At 36.9% G+C, this 16,258-nt stretch overlaps 1 protein-coding gene across 1 annotated transcript; it reads right to left on the bottom strand.

Moving 5' to 3' along the window:
• Positions 1 to 272: 272 nt before the first annotated feature.
• Positions 273 to 16,057, bottom strand: LOC141333800 (low-density lipoprotein receptor-like). Its single transcript, XM_073838941.1, has 8 exons — positions 15,926 to 16,057; positions 15,599 to 15,814; positions 13,881 to 13,999; positions 13,504 to 13,643; positions 12,711 to 12,855; positions 6,292 to 6,366; positions 6,004 to 6,158; positions 273 to 1,127 (listed from the first exon to the last, which is right to left on the bottom strand). Exons 1-8 carry the CDS (start codon positions 16,048 to 16,050, stop codon positions 1,098 to 1,100), a joined length of 1,005 nt encoding a protein of 334 aa, XP_073695042.1. The 5' UTR covers positions 16,051 to 16,057; the 3' UTR covers positions 273 to 1,097.
• Positions 16,058 to 16,258: the final 201 nt, after the last annotated feature.

Genomic DNA, 16,258 nt, shown 5'->3' on the forward strand with positions numbered 1-16,258 from the left:
TAATAAAACAATGGATCATGCCCTCATTTCTCAATGACCATGTCACTCTGCAGCAATTACCATTTGGAAACTTACCAAATAAATTATATCAGCGACCACCGAAGAAGCCCACGTGATTCAGGGTGACTTCCTTCTCTATAGACACTGAAATGAGGTTTCCATCTTATCCTTTTATAATAGAATCACTAAATGTGCACAAAGAGAAGCAGAGAAAAAAGAAGAACTTCAAAAAAAAAAAAAAAAAAAAAAAAAAAAAAACAGCAAACGCACCATTTCCAATTTAAATTTTATTTCTCCAAAGCCCAACATATCACTTTACCATAAGTCTTTCAAACCACCTTTTTTTTCCAAACTATATACAATCAGGAAGAAGAGCAAAAACCTGTTTTACTGCTAAACGATTAACAGCTTTAATACTATAATTTAAAGGAAAGTGATACGAACCACAACAAATAAATATCATTTCTTTTTCTCCTCACATAAATAAACACAACTATTCCTGTAGTCTAAAGCATTAACAGCACCAGTTAATTTCAAAATAAAATATTTTCTGAACTGATTTTGTCTCTGTTCACACATTACAAAGACAAGACAGAGATTGGTCAACTTGTGCGCCTATAAATTCAACAATGAATGAATGGACATTTATGGATTTATAAAACTAAACTAGAACAGCACCTTAAAACAAGCTCAAACCTCAAAAATGTCATGTAATGACTCACAGATCTGTTGTACCATATAACATGGTCAATTAATTATTGACCTGAAGCTCAGAACACTGTCATTGTGATATTTTGCTGCTCTGTGTCCAATGTAATCCACAGATGCAAATGGTGAGATGAAAAGATATCAGTGAGACAGAATTAAGTTTAATGCTTAGTTTGATTCAAATACTTCATTTGATTAGTTCTAAATCATAAATAGACATTTGGCAAGAATTTAAGAGCATTTTGCTGGGTCACCGAGCAGGATGTTTGTGTGGAATCCATCTGCCTGCCTCAATTTACTTTTTCTCGTGCCCAAACCTGGCAGGAAATGGGGGCTGTGATATCCACCACAGGAAGGGTACAGTCTCCCTCACAGGAAATCTGTCCATGTCAGTGTGTTGAACCATTCTGTGCACCATCCTGAAAACACAAAAAACACGTTATCTAGGCAAAAAAGCATGTACTTGAAAATGTCAACATGAAAAAACAATATTCAAAACAGTGTATGATACACTCTAAAAAACACTGGGGTGTTTTTTTAACCAAATTGCTGGGTTATAACTTTTGGGTTATTTTTTCCAGTGTTGGGTAGTTTTTGTGTAACCCAATGTCAGAGTTAGTGGCCAGATCAATGTCCCTGACTGCTGAAACTATACACCGCTCCCCCTTCCACTGATGAAACAACCAAGTGCCAGTGTTGCCAAGTCTGCGTTTTTCCAACAGAATCGGGCTACTTTAATGCTGTTGCCATGTGTTGTTTTTCCATTTTCCCCTGGAATGCGAATTTTACCAAAGGGGAGCACTGCCACAAAAACAAGAAAAAAAAAACAAGTGTATTTTACTCTGTGTACCCCCTCGAAATTCGATTGGCCTAGTTTTGAGTAGCAATTGGGCAGGTTTTTACGGTGGCCGAGAAGTGCAAAACACAACAACAAATCGCAACACAAAAAACAAATCTAAAAAAAAAACAAATAACAAATCCAGAATCAAAATTACAAATTAGAAAACGCAATATCAAATATAAAAAACAAAACGGCAAACCATAAAACACAATAATAACTCCGGAAACAAAATAGCAAGTCGCAGAGCACAACGACAAACAAGAAAACAAAACGACAAATCAGTCAACCCGGAAAAGGTAGGTATTTTGTTTGACCGGCGTAGTCGCTGCTGATTGGATGGAACTCCTGTCAATCAAGACATACAGGAAGTTAGATTTGTGTATGTTTACGTAGGAGGAAAATGGAGTATGTTCGGCACTACTTTCAAGAAGGACATTCATATGGCGTGATTCTAGACATGCTTTAAGACACCACAACATCAAGATGAGCTTGCGCTCTCTTAAAACACATCTGAAAGATGCAGGTTTGTTCAGATGAAAACATTATTCCCCATTAAGCGATGTAAGGAATGCTATCAGAGCAGAGCTTCGTGGGCCATTCTATGTGGTGACGTAATTTTAACTGAAACAAAAACATATCGCCCAGCCCCGCCCACTTATTTTGAATAGCCAATAGCGTTCTATTTATATCTGCGAGTCGGGCCAGAGCCGTTGAGCTCAGTAAAGCCGCATTTGTAAGCTTATGAGAGCCACAGTCTAATAAATTACCCCATAGATTCAATATGAATCTCTTGCTAAAACAAACAAGTGATCATAATCATGCTGTGGCTGTGTAGTTTAATACATATGATCTGCTCGTGCTGTTGCGTCTCTGGACCAGAGCCAAAGTCCGAAGTAGACTGTGCGTGCTGCCGCGGTTTGCGTGACACAATGTAAAACCAGACCTCATTTGCCCCAATGGAAAACAAATTCACACTGTCTGAATCATTTTCTATCGCCTACATTGCGCACTACATGCCATTCATCATACAGAAAACACTAACACTGTAAACAAGTGGACAATCTCAGCCGCAGATTCAGCGTCTGATTATAGTGTAGGGGGCGGGACGCTACGGACTTTAAAAGCATGTCTAGAATCACGCCATAAGAATGTCGTTCTTGAAAGTAGTGTCGAACATACTCCATTTTCTTCCTACGTAAACATACACAAATCTAACTTCCTGTATGTCTTGATTGACAGGAGTTCCATCCAATCAGCAGCGACTACGCCGGTCACACAAAATACCTACCTTTTCCGGTTTGACTGATTTGTCGTTGTGTTTTCTGACTTGTCGTTTTGTTTTCTTGTTTGTCGTTGTGGTTTCCGACTTGCTATTTTGTTTCCGGAGTTGTTATTTTGTTTTATGGTTTGCCGTTTTGTTTTTAGATTTGATATTGCGTTTTCTTATTTGTAATTTTGATTCTGGATTTGTTATTTGGTTTTCAGATTTGTTTTTTTGTGTTGCGATTTGTTGTTGTGTTTTGCACTTCTCAGCCACCGTAGGTTTTGCTGTGAAAACCTGGTAACCCTGCCTAGCGCGGACTTACTTCAACCCAGCTGTTGGGGAACCCAGTCAAAAATGTGTATTTTACCCTGTGGAATGCATTTTTTTAACAGGGATCCCCCCTCAAGACGTGATTGGCCTAGTTTTGAGCAGCAATTGGGCAGGTTTTGCTTCAATCCAGCTGTTGGGGAACCCCGCCAAAAAAAAGGTTTTTTTTTTTTCCCCCCGTGGAACGCGATTTTTAACGGGGAACCCCCCTCGAAATGTGACTGGCCTAGTTTTGAGTAGCAATTGGGCAGGTTTTGTTGTGACCTGGCAACCCTGCCGAGCACAGACTTACTTCAAACCAGCTAGAAAATGTGTATTTTACCCTGTGGAACGTGATTTTCAATGGGGGACCCCTCTCGAAACGCTACTGGCCTTGGGCTAATTTTAAAAAAGCAATTGGGCAGGTTTTGTTGTGAAAACCTCGCAAGTTTGCCCAGTGCAGACTTACATCAATCCAGCTATTGGGGAACCCTGCCAAAAAAAAAACTATTTTACTCCACGGAACATGATTTTCAATGGGGAACCCACTTCAAAACGCAATTGGGCTAGTTTTGAGTAGCAATTGGGCAGGTTTTGTTGTGAAAACCTTGCAAGCCTGCCCAGTGTGGACTTCTACCCAGCTGTTGGGGAACCCCGAAAACGTGTAGTTTACCCTGTCGACTTTTAACGGTGGCTGACCCTCCAAACACGTTTTGCCTAATTTTGGGCTAGTTATGAGTAGCAACTGGGCAGGTTGTGTTGTGAAAACCTGACAACGCTGCCCAGCGCAGATTTACTTCAAGCCAGCTGTTGGGGAACCCTGTCAAAAATGTGTATTTTACCCTGCGAAATGCGATTTTTAACAGGGGAATCCCTTCAAAACAGGATTGGGCTAGTTTTGAGTAGCAATTGGGCAGGTTTTGTTGCGAAAACCTGGTCATCCTGCCTAGCGTGGGCTTACTTCAACCCAGCAGTTGGGGAACCCAGTCAAAAATGTGTATTTTACCCTGTGGATTATATTTAATATTTAAAATATGTTTATGGGCAGGTTATACGTCACGGCATCTTTCAGCTACGAGTGAAACACAAGGCGGAGGCCTGAGGTTCCCCAGGCGAACAGCAGCCCATCACTGGCTCAGATTACAGCGACACAACGGCACGAGAATCGGCACCATTTTGTTTAACAAGGATAACAGAGAGCGGTTTGATACACTTGAATTAAAATGTTACTTTTAAATATTATATTTTTATTTCTAAAATGCTTGTTAAACGAGTTTAAATGTATGCAATATTGAAAACTATGCTGTACAATTCAGTTTGTCTTATATTTTTGTCCATGGCTGATTTCACTTATTAATAAATTTTCACCTTTTGATTTTTACCTTTGACTCCAGTAATTCTGTGTCTGCTTTTTAATTTCCAAAATATTTTGATTCATTTTAAACCAGCAATAGTCATTTTCAATCAGGATTTTAATTCAGTTATAGTTATTTAAAACAGCCTACCTCTGTGTGATATATTAACATTATTTTCAAACCTACTTTGGCTTAGCTTTTAGCAGTGTCAATTTTTTTTTATTAATACTCAGCAAAGATTTTAATCCAACAAAGCTGGGTTTGCCCATATTTGACCCAGCATTGGGTTGCCAAAATAACCCAAATTGGGTTGTTTTAACCCAGCATTTTTTTTTTTTTTTTTTACAACGGATCATTGTCTGAAAATGCAAAATAAAACTAAAAACATAATTAAAATGCAACTAATCACATAAACATTCACACAGCTAGCACACTAAATACAAAGGCTTATCTTATATACCTTTAAACAGCTTATCTGTAAATTTTACCTTCGATAACTTAGAGGAAGGAAGAAACACTTTTGATATTTGTACTGTGTTTGCTTTAATTAAAACAACCCAGCCTCTAGTCCTTTTCAGTGTGATTCATTATTTATTTATTTATTTTCTTTCAAACCTGTTTCAGGTTTGTTTTTGCAACGTAGTAATTTTTAATCAATAGTTGCGTTAAATAAAACAACCCAGCATCTTGGGTCAAAGATTTAATCCAACGCTGGTTCTATCCATATTGGACTTAGCGTTGGATTGCCAAAAAACCCAGCTTTAAAAAAAACACAACAGATCATTGTCTGAAAATGCAAAATAAAACTAAAAATATAATTAAAATGCAACTAATCACATAATCATTAGTATAGCTAGCAGACTAAACACAAAGGCTTATCTTATATTTTTTAAACAGCTTATCTGTACATTTTAAAAATAACAGGAAGTAAGAAACACTTCTTATATACGTTTCTGACACTGCACTATACTGTGGCTGCTTTAATTAAAACAACCCAGCATCTAGAAATTCAGTTTGATTTTTTTTTTTTTTTTCAAACCTGTTTTGGGTTTGTTTTTAACCAGCAATGTAATTATTTTTAATCAATAGTTAAGTTAAATAAAACAACCAAGCATGTTGGATCATAGATTTAACCAAACAAGCTGGGATTGTCCATATTTGATATGCAAGTGCTGGATTGCCAAAATAACCCAAATTGGGTTGTTTTCACCCATCATTTTTAGAGTGTATGCTACTATTTGAAATCTAAAGCATAAAAAAACAAAATCAGTGATAATGGTTTCCTTAAAAATATTAAGCAGAAACAAAAGCACAAAATCAGCATTTTACAATGATTTCTTAATCATGTGAGACTAAAGACTGAAGTAATGATTCATATTCATGTGTTGCATAATGTCTTTCTAGGAAACATGTTTGCACAACAAGCACCATTTGTCATTTTCCTTGCTGTATAGCCTGTAATAAGTGAACGATTGTAATCGCGTCTCATGTAATCCGAGTGTGAAGGCTATAAAACATGCGGCTCTTACTTTATGCTCATGTACTACAGGCAGCCTGGATAACAGAAGAGGATCCTGGGATTCTTTAAGCGTCCCATCTCCAAGAGGAGAAAGAGAACGAGGGGCACAGAATTCAGACCTCTGCCGCCATAGCACTGCCCCCACCAACAGCAAACTGATGATGACTAACAGACAAAGAACAAATAAAGGTGATCAAGGGAACATCAGTCCTGTTAATGTAAGAAGTGACACGGAAGTGACTTTTATCATAATGATTAACGCAAGAGAAGAGAAATGCAACAGAGAAGTTAGACCAACCAGTCAATGAGAGAAGCAATGCAAATTGTGAATCAGGAAGTGGCGTTCTTGTTTCTGACTGCAACAGATCATTGTCTGAAAATGCAAAATAAAATTAAAAATATAAGTCAAATGAAACCAATCATATTCATTCATATAGACAGCAGACTAAATACAAAGGCTTGCCTTACATTTTTTAAACAGCTTGTCTGTTAAATAACTGTTAAAATAACACTTCTGATATGGGCTGTTCTACAGAATTGGTGCGAACTGCTTTCCCACACCAAATAAACACATTTCAAAAGCATTTAAGTATTTAAATCTTAGATTTCTACTAAGATCCTTCTATTATCAATTGAAACCCACAATAAAACTTAAAACATCATAAGCTAAATATACATAAAATCATAATTTACTGAGTATTTTTAATTGGGAGGTTGCTGTCCCAAACCCTAACCCCTAAATTTCAACTTATGAAAGTGATATTTAAATAATTTTTACTTATTACATTTTTGTTTTTAAAAATATCTTTTGATTTTGTAAAAAAAAAAAAACAAAAAAAAAAAAAACTGAAGTACACCCCTACATTTATAATCAGGAAATATTTATGTCACTCTTTCTCATTGCTACATGGTGAGTAGATGGTGAGGTCCTATCATTTTGAGGTAAATGTGTTCAAAAGTAAGAAAAATCTGTGTGTAACTTTAAAGAATGTGACTACCGAAAAACATTTTTCTATAAATAAACACTTTTTTGGGAGTTATTTCATAACATTTAGCTTTTATATGTGTGCACAATTACTAGAAGTGTGTACATGCACACAAAATGTGTGGAATTTTTTTTAAAGACATTTCCAACTGTTTTGGTCCTGAAGCAAGTCCAAGTCAGAACCACTGCATGGTCTAAAACAAAATATAACAAAACTACACTTCCACAAGAAACTGCAAAAAACAAGCAGAAGTGAAAGAATTCACAGAAAGTGTGTCATAGCACCAAACTTAACGATATTCTTCATGTTAGTGGTATTAACATGTTTGGTTTTAAGCACATTTTCGTTTCCTTTTGTAGGATAATTTAAGTACTTGGTTTGTTTTTGTTTTGGGTCTTGAAGAGAATCCAGGTTTAGCACTGACTAGTGTAAAACAAAAGTATAATAACAAAACTACCTGCCCACAGGAAACCGTTGCAAAAACTGAGCCCACGTGTTATTTGCAGCAAATATGTGATCCCACATCAAACGTAGCATCTGGGAAAGTACCTTTCACTTTTTTTTCAAAACAAATTCACAGCACCGATAAAACTGTGTGTTACTACGCAGACTCTTTAAGCTACAAAAGCAATGCAAAGGCATTCATAGCATCTACAGTATGAAGCTCACCACTTAACATCATGTTTACAAGGCAGGTGCTTCTCCAACAAAAGAACAAATCTACACAGACACAAATGCTTACTAACCAAGATTAGTCTGTTGTGGGTCAGAGCAAATGCTTTGAGGTATTTCAGAGTAGGCATCTGTGACTCAGTAAGAAAAACAAACCTCACAGGAAGGGCCACATACAGCATGACCTGAAGTTGCAAGCGCACACAGGTACAAGAAGTCAAAAATCATTATTTGCATGTTTTTGTTTTGTAGCTAATTAGATTAACCACACATTCTCTGTATATGTATTCTTCTCCAAATTCAAAATCATCCTACATTGCTGCAGAAGTACCAACCCATTGTTTGCAAAGTGAACATGCAAAGAAGATCAAACACCCATTATAAAAAAATACATAGAGTACACGTAGAGCTAGACAAGACAAGCATTTGAGGTTAAAAAGTATACTGCCAAATTTTTTTTTATTTTTTGAAAATAACAGATCGTTTCACTATATAAGACCCTTCTTCCTCGGCTGGGATCGTTTAGAGACGTTTGAAGGCGCATTTAAACTGCATTTTGGAAGTTCAAACTCACAGGCACCATAGAAGTCCACTATATGGAGAGAAAAAAAAATATTTCTTTATGACTGAAGAAAGACATGAACATCTTGGATGACATGGGGGTGAGTAAATTATCTGTACATTTTTGTTCTGGAAGTGAACTTCTTTAACTTCTTGTTCTGATGAAAGTCATCAAAATAAGTGGGAATTCTGAATTCTGTAGTGTCTAAAAACAAATATGCAAACTACTGAAGACTACTTTTGAATGAACAGGCCTGAGCTAAATAAAGACACCATGGTCTTCTGTAGAGCTGCTTATACAGTATCTCACAAAAGTGAGTACACCCCTCACATTTCAGGAACCATTTTAGTACATCTTCTTAAGGGACAGTACTATAGAAATGAAACTTGGATATTTTTTAGAGTAGTCAATGTGCAGCTAGTATAGCAGTATAGATTTACTGTCCTTTAAAAATAACTCAACATACAGCCTTTAATGTCATAATAGCTGGTAACAAAATTAAGTACACCCTAAGTGATAACAGCAGTATGTTGTTTAACCATGCAAAGCCACATGTCCTATTCATGACAGGACCATACAAAGTTGTGTATCTTGTATTAGAGCAGTTAAAATTTGATGCTTTAGGTACAATTATCTTATACTGACCACTGGATGTTCAACATGGCATCTCGTGGCAAAGAACTCTCTGAGGATTTGAGAATTAGAATTGTTGCTCTCCACAAAGATGGCCAAGGCTATTAGAGGTTCAGTAACACCCTGAAACCGGCAGAACCTGGCTTCAAAAAACAGATGCATGAGTGCTGCCAGCATTGCTTTAAAGGTTGCAGAAGTAGAAGGTCAGAAGGTCAATGCTCAGACCATACGCCGCACACTGCAATATGTCGGTTTGCATAGGTGTCGTCCCAGACGGAAGCCTCATCTAAAGCTGGCTCACAAGAAAGCCCGCAAACAGTTTGCTGAAGACAACCTGCCTAAGAGCACGAATTACTGGAACCATGTCCTGTGGTCTGACGAGATAAGATAAAGTTGTTTGGCTCAGATGGTGTCCAGCATGTGTGGCGATGCTCTGGTGAGGAGAACCAAGAAAATCGTGTCTTTCCTACAGTCAAGCATGGTGGTGGTAGCATCATGATCTGGGGCTGCATGAGTGCTGCTGGTACTGGGGAGCTGCAGTTCATTGAGGGAAACATGGATTCCATTATGTACTGTACATTCTGAAGCAGAACATGATGCCTTCCCTCCAGAAACTAGGCCGACTGGCAGTTTTCCAACATGATCACGATCCCAAAAACATCACCAAGATGACAACTGCTTTGCTAAAGAAGCTAAAGGTGAAGGTGATGGGGTGGCCAAGTATGTCTCCAGACCTGAACCCTATTAAGCACCTGTGGGGCATACTCAAACATAAGGTGGAGAAGCACCATGTGTCTAACGTCCAGCAGCTCTGTGAGAAGTGGAAGAGGATCCCAGCAACAGCCTATGCAACTCTGGTCAATTGCATTCCCAGGATGATTAAGGCAGTGCCAGAAAACAATGGTGCTAACACACGTTTTTAAACTAATCTAGTGAGTCAATGAATCAATTACCCATTCATAAAGAAAGTGTCATCATCACTGGCCTGTGGCAGGGGCTTGTAGTCAGTCATGGTCTGAATGGCTTGCCACAGTGACTGAGTGTCTTTACTGTCGCTGAAGTTATTGTTGATTTTTTTGAGCATATTGATGTTTTGCCTTCTTGATGCCATGAGACAGAGTGGCTCTTGTGGTTTTGAGAGCTGCCTTATCTCCTGATCTGCATGCCTCATCTAGGATTTTTAGCAGCCCACAAACCTCTGCTCTCATTCGCGGCTTCTGGTTTGCATGTGTGGGGATGGTCTTGGTGACTGTCACATCATCTATGCACTTTTTGATGTGAGCAGTCACTGTTTCTGTGTATTCTTGCGGGTCTGTGTGGTTGTTGTAAGTTGCTGCCTCTTTAAACATGTTCCAGTCTATGTCCTGGAAGCAGTCCTGTAGTGCAGAGGTAGCATTGTCTGGCCATACTGTGATCTGCTTTTGAACCGGCTGGGCAAGTTTGAGAAGTGGTCTGTATGCTGGGATTAGCATAACAGAGATGCAGGTGCTGGTGCTTTTAGTTTAATTTTTAAAGTATCTTTTCAGCTATTTAAATCATTTAATATTTCTGTAAAAACAAAATTCCCCTTTGATTCACTTTAAGGAGTCAAATATCACCTTGTAATGGGAAGGCTAATTTTTTATCAGATTTTTTGATTATTGATTAGAAGGTGCTCATAAAAAGAAAAATAAGCATAGATATCTGTACAGTGAACACTATGCAGTGTTATTTACACTTAATTATTACATTTCTGTACCTGAATTGTTCTGTGGTATTTACCCATGTCTGTAATTTCTGGCTGTTCACTTGTCTTTAATCAGGTTTGAACTTTCTTAGGTAGGCTAGTAGTTTTTGCCGTGGTATCAAAGAAGTACTTAGCTTTAAGTAATAAATAGAAGGCATTGAAATTGAAATTAGTGCTGTCAAAAAAGCCCTGTCCCCGGGTTAAATATTTTAATACTGTTAAACTGGAATAATTAATCACCTGCGTTAACATGCTAATTTTAACAGCACTAAATGAAATATTTTATTGTCTTGCTGATCTGAAAAACCTTGAGTTTTGTGATCCACTAGCTGCTTTACATAACAATTTGAATGGCAAGTTATTGTCCTTTGTGTTACTGTGAAGCTGCTTTGAATATACAGTGGTGTGAAAAAGTGTTGGCCCACTTCCTGATTTGTTATTTTTTTGCATGTTTGTGTTACGAGTCCCGGCCGCGGAATTCGTAGGCAGATTAAAATTGCCTGAATTATCAGGAGAAACAAAATCACATTCAAACTTGGTAACCCACAGCGCGTGCTTTCTCCAATGCTGATGATATTTTGTTTCAAACACAGACGTTAGTAGTGATAATTAATAAATGACTTTTCACAGTATATAAATAAATAAATATATACATTAATAACAAAACAAACATTACTATTGTGGATACACAATGGTGTATCACATTTGTCACACTTTAATGTTTCAGATCATCAAACAAATTTAAATATTAATCAAAGATAATACAAGTAAACAAAACTTGTAGTTTTTGAATGAAGTTTTTATTATTAAGGGAAAAAATCCATGCAAAATCCAAACCCACATGGCCCTGTGTGAAAAAGTGTTTGCCCCCTAAACTTAATAACTGGTTGGGCCACCCTTAGCAGCAACAACTGCAATCAAGCGTTTGCGATAACTTGCAATGAGTCTATTACAGCGCTGTACAGGAATTTTGGCCCACTCATCTTGGCAGAATTGTAATTCAGCCACATTGGAGGGTTTTCGAGCATGAAACACCTTTTTAAGGTCATGCCTCAGCATCTCAATAGGATCAGGTAAGGACTTTGACTAGGCCACTCCAAAGTCTTCATTTTGTTTTTCTTCAGCCATTGAGAGGTGGATTTGCTGGTGTGTTTTAGATCATTGTCCTGCTGCAGAACCCAAGTTCGCTTCAGCTTGAGGTCACGAACAGATGGCCGGACATTTTCCTTCAGGATTTTTTGGTAGACAGCTGAATTCATGGTTCCATTTATTACAGCAAGTCTTCAAGGTCCAGAAGCAGCAAAACAGCCCCAGATCACATCACACTACCACCACCATATTTTACTGTTGGTATGATGTTCTTTTTCTGAAATGCTGTGTTACTTTTATGCCAGATGCAATGGGACACACACCTTCCAAAAAACTTCAACTTCTGTCTCGTCAGGCCACAGAGTATTTTCCCAAAGGTCTTGGGGATCATCAAGATGTGTTCCGGCAAAACTGAGACGAGCCTTTATGTTCTTTTTGCTCAGCAGAGGTTTTCGTCTTGGAACTCTGCCATGCAGGCCATTTTTGGCCAGTCTCTTTCTTATGGTGGAGTCATGAACACTGACCTTAACTGAGGCAAGAGAGGCCTGCAGTTCTTTAGATGTTGTTGTGGGGTCTTTTGTGACCTCTTGGATGAGTCGCTCTTGGGGTAATTTTGGTCGGCCGACCACTCCTGGGAAGGTTCACCACTGTTCCATGTTTTCGCCATTTGTGCATAATGGCTCTCACAGTGGTTCGCTGGAGTCCCAAAGCTTTAGAAATGACTTCCAGACTGTTAGATCTCAATTACTTTCCTTCTTATTTCTCATTTGGGGGGGGGGGGGGGCACTTTTTCACACAGGGCCATGTGGGTTTGGATTTTTTTTCCCTTCATAAAAAAAAAACTCTTCATTTAAAAACTGCATGTTGTGTTTACTTGTGTAATCTTTGATTAATATTTACATTTGTTTGATGAAACATTAAAGAGTGACAAACATGCAAAACAATTAAATGGGGGCCTATGTTAATGCTTAACATGGCTCTTTAAAAAAAGATGTTAGTTACTACAATTTATGTTAAAAAAAAACAAGTAAGAGAATATTTTTGACTACCTGCAGGCTGTAACAGTGGGTGAAGGATGACCAGTCCAGCTGGTGAAACAGATCCGAGTCTCTGAGAAACCTGGAGCATGTTGCCATTGTGCTTGTCTGCACTACAAATAGAGTTTGTCAACTGGTCACTCCAGTACACTCGACTCTGCAGGAGAGACATAAAATAAAACATTCATTACTGCATTATCAATGTTACGTCAATAATAGATTATCAACATTTTCATATATCATTAAACATTATAAAGGAAAAGATGTGTGTATATACACTACCAGTCAAAATATTTTAAACAGTACGATTTATGTTTTTTTAAACTTTTACTCTCCAATCTTGCATTTACTTGATCCAAAGGTTCAAAAACGTTGAAATATATTTACTATTTTTTTTAAAAACTCTTTTCTATTTGAATATATTTTAAAACGTAATTAATTCCTGTGATTTCAAAGCTGAATTTTTAGCATGATTTCTCCAGTCACATGATCCATTAGAGATTATTGTAATGTTCTGATTTGCTGCTCAAAACAACATTATTACGTTGAAAACAGCCGAGCAGATTTTTTCAGGTTTCTTTGATGAATAGAAAGTTCAGAAGAACTGCTTTTTTATCTGAAATAGAAATCGTTTGCAAAATTAAATGTTTTAATCATTACTTTTGATCAATTTAAAGCATCCTTGCTAAATAAAAGTATTAACTTTTGACTGGTAGTGTATATATTTTTTATCTAAAAATAAACTATGGTCATTGGTAAGAAAATGATTATATAGATTGAGTAAAAGTGACATAAGGTTATGTACCTCAAATACGGCCAGTCCAAATGGTTTATCTAGATATCCGTTGGACTCTACAACCGTCTTTCTATGTTGCCCATCAAATGCAACTCTTGATACTGTACGCAGTCCGGAGTCAGCCCAGTACAGCAGACCACGATGGATATCTAAATGAGCAAATTAAAATGATATCAATCAATCAATTTATTTATTGTTAACTTTTTACCCCTTTGCCACCTGACCAAACTTGATAAACACAGATAGATAGGTCTACGCTCCATTAGTTTAAGGATGGGTTTGATGTAATTTATATGCAACCTTGATTGAAATAAGTGATAAAGTAAAATATGGAGTAAAAAAAGCAAGCTGGATTTTACAACTTAATTGCTTACGAGAAGTCTAACCTAAAGAGATTGCAACAGGACAGCGTATAAATGAAGTTATGAGTGCTACTCTGCTCGTCCCATCCAAACTGGCACGCTCAATTCTGGGAGATGCCTCACTGTCTGCCCAGAACACATACCTGGAGAAGAAAAACAGGTTTAGGGTTTAAACTCATTTAGACAAACTAACTACATTTATTCAAACTTTATCTAACTTTACAGGCATGCTCCACCCAAAAATTTAAATTCTTTTATTAGTTACTCATCCTCATGCTGACGCAGATGACTTTTTTTTCTGGGGAAGCCAAACTGACATTTGTAGAAACAGAATCCAACTGAGAGTACATAAAAATAATTGGACGAGTATCTCAAAACGGACACATCCAGTACTAAGATTTTAAAAGTTAATGCTTCACATATCGCTAAATTTGTGCATGAAGTGACAGTCCTCTGTGCCATTCAAAAGCTTAGAGTCAGTATATTTTTTTTTTGGGAGGTGGCGGTAAATTATAGAAATCAATACTTTTATTTAGCAAGGATGCTTTAAATTGATTATAAAGACATTTATAATGTATAATAATAATAATACATGTTTTTGGAGCAGCAAATCAGAATATTAGAATGATTTCTGAAGGATCATGTGACTGGAATAATGATGCTGATTTTGGAATAAATTCAGCTTTGAAATCACAGGAATAAATTACATTTTAAAATATATTCAAATAGAAAACAGTTATTTTAAATAGTAAAAATATTTCAAAATTTTACTGTTTTTTACAGGCTTTGTGAGCAGAAGAGACATTAAAAATCTTACTGTTCAAAAACTTTTGACTGGTAGTGTATAATTACTTAAATATAGAAGAATGCAAAGTTTAATATTCTGATAAGGTGCTAATAATAATTTTCCACCTCTAAAATTACAGATATTAATATTGAGCTAAAATGTCCATCCACTATATAACTTAGTGCTGGGCAGTTTGACCAAAAAACTGTATCATTTTTGTTTTTTTTTAGGATTCTGGCGGTTTGACAGTTTAATCAGTGTTTCCCTGAATGTGTCTTTATATGAACCAGAATGCAGTTTTTTTAATGTAAATTAGAGATTGTATAATTTCAAGTTTTAGAACAAAAACAGAACACATCTGAACGAAACAAAAACAGCAGACGGCCTGAATGAGATGCAAATTCACTCTTTGACAGCAGGTGGCGCTTATGGAACAGCAGTGATACAAGCAGCACATTGCTTTTAAATGCTACATTAATATGCATTATACGGAGGTAAGATGAAAAGAAAATACCATGTAAACTTTTCTGAAGACAGTCAGTTTCCCTCAGAGATACTTCTATATATTTAGAATTTTCTTCCTATATTTCACACATCATGGACAGTGAGCTTGATCTGCCTGCTACAGTATTTAAGTCTTCAACATCTCTGACTTCTGTTAATGGCCATTTACAATTGCTTTATTTGCCCAGTTAAAGAATTAGTTGTGCATTATTAAAAGGTTTAAAAGTTTTCCAACTATTAGTCACAACTTGTACCGGTAAGCCATTTAAAAAAAAAATAATTATACCATTTGCGTAAATCAAACCGGTTTACCACAAATTCTAATTAATTGAATAAAGTCCTGTCCCTCATTATTTCCAGCAGAACATTCTTCTTCAGACAGAAATGTCACATCATACTTTAAATTTATGTGACCGAATTTAATATATCGAAAAAGACACAGTATTTTTACCCTAGCAATGGCTGGACAGCAACTGCAGTAGGTCTGGAGAGCCCAGAGATGAGCTCACTTTGTCTGGAGCCATTCAGAGAGGCCACATGTAAGGCATGAGTATTGGTGCTGACCCAGTACAGAAGCTCATGAAGCCAGTCTACTGCTAATCCCATAATGCCTATGGAGGCCTTTAACAATACAGTTGGTCTACGGTCACTTGAGTCTAAAGACATCCTGGAATAGACAAGATTAAATCAAATTAGGTGTCTTTTGTGTTGGAACAATTATTAGGCATTAATGATAACAATGGGTATAATTTTCTATTTAATCCATATGGCTCATCACCTGTAGATTATGTCATTCTCAGGACTGGTCCAGTATATTGTCTTGTTTGCATTAAGTGCAGAAACAGGTCCTGGTGAGGCTCTTTTATATGTGATGTTTCTTTGTTCAGAGCCGCTGAGGTCCATCCATTTAACACCCTCATGAGTGCTGACCGCCAAATGAGCAGCAACACCTGTTCAAGACCAAATCAGTGTCAACTAAAACAATTCTTATTTCAACAATATTTATTTTTCAGGCATTGTTCTTTAAATACATTAAGCATCAGCTGTATACAAAGTGACCAGTGAAAAGGAGTAATATTCAATCTGAAAATTCTGAAACTGGAGATCTTAT

Source organism: Garra rufa, chromosome 4 (genome assembly GCF_049309525.1).
Source record: "Garra rufa chromosome 4, GarRuf1.0, whole genome shotgun sequence".
Taxonomy (NCBI): domain Eukaryota; kingdom Metazoa; phylum Chordata; class Actinopteri; order Cypriniformes; family Cyprinidae; genus Garra; species Garra rufa.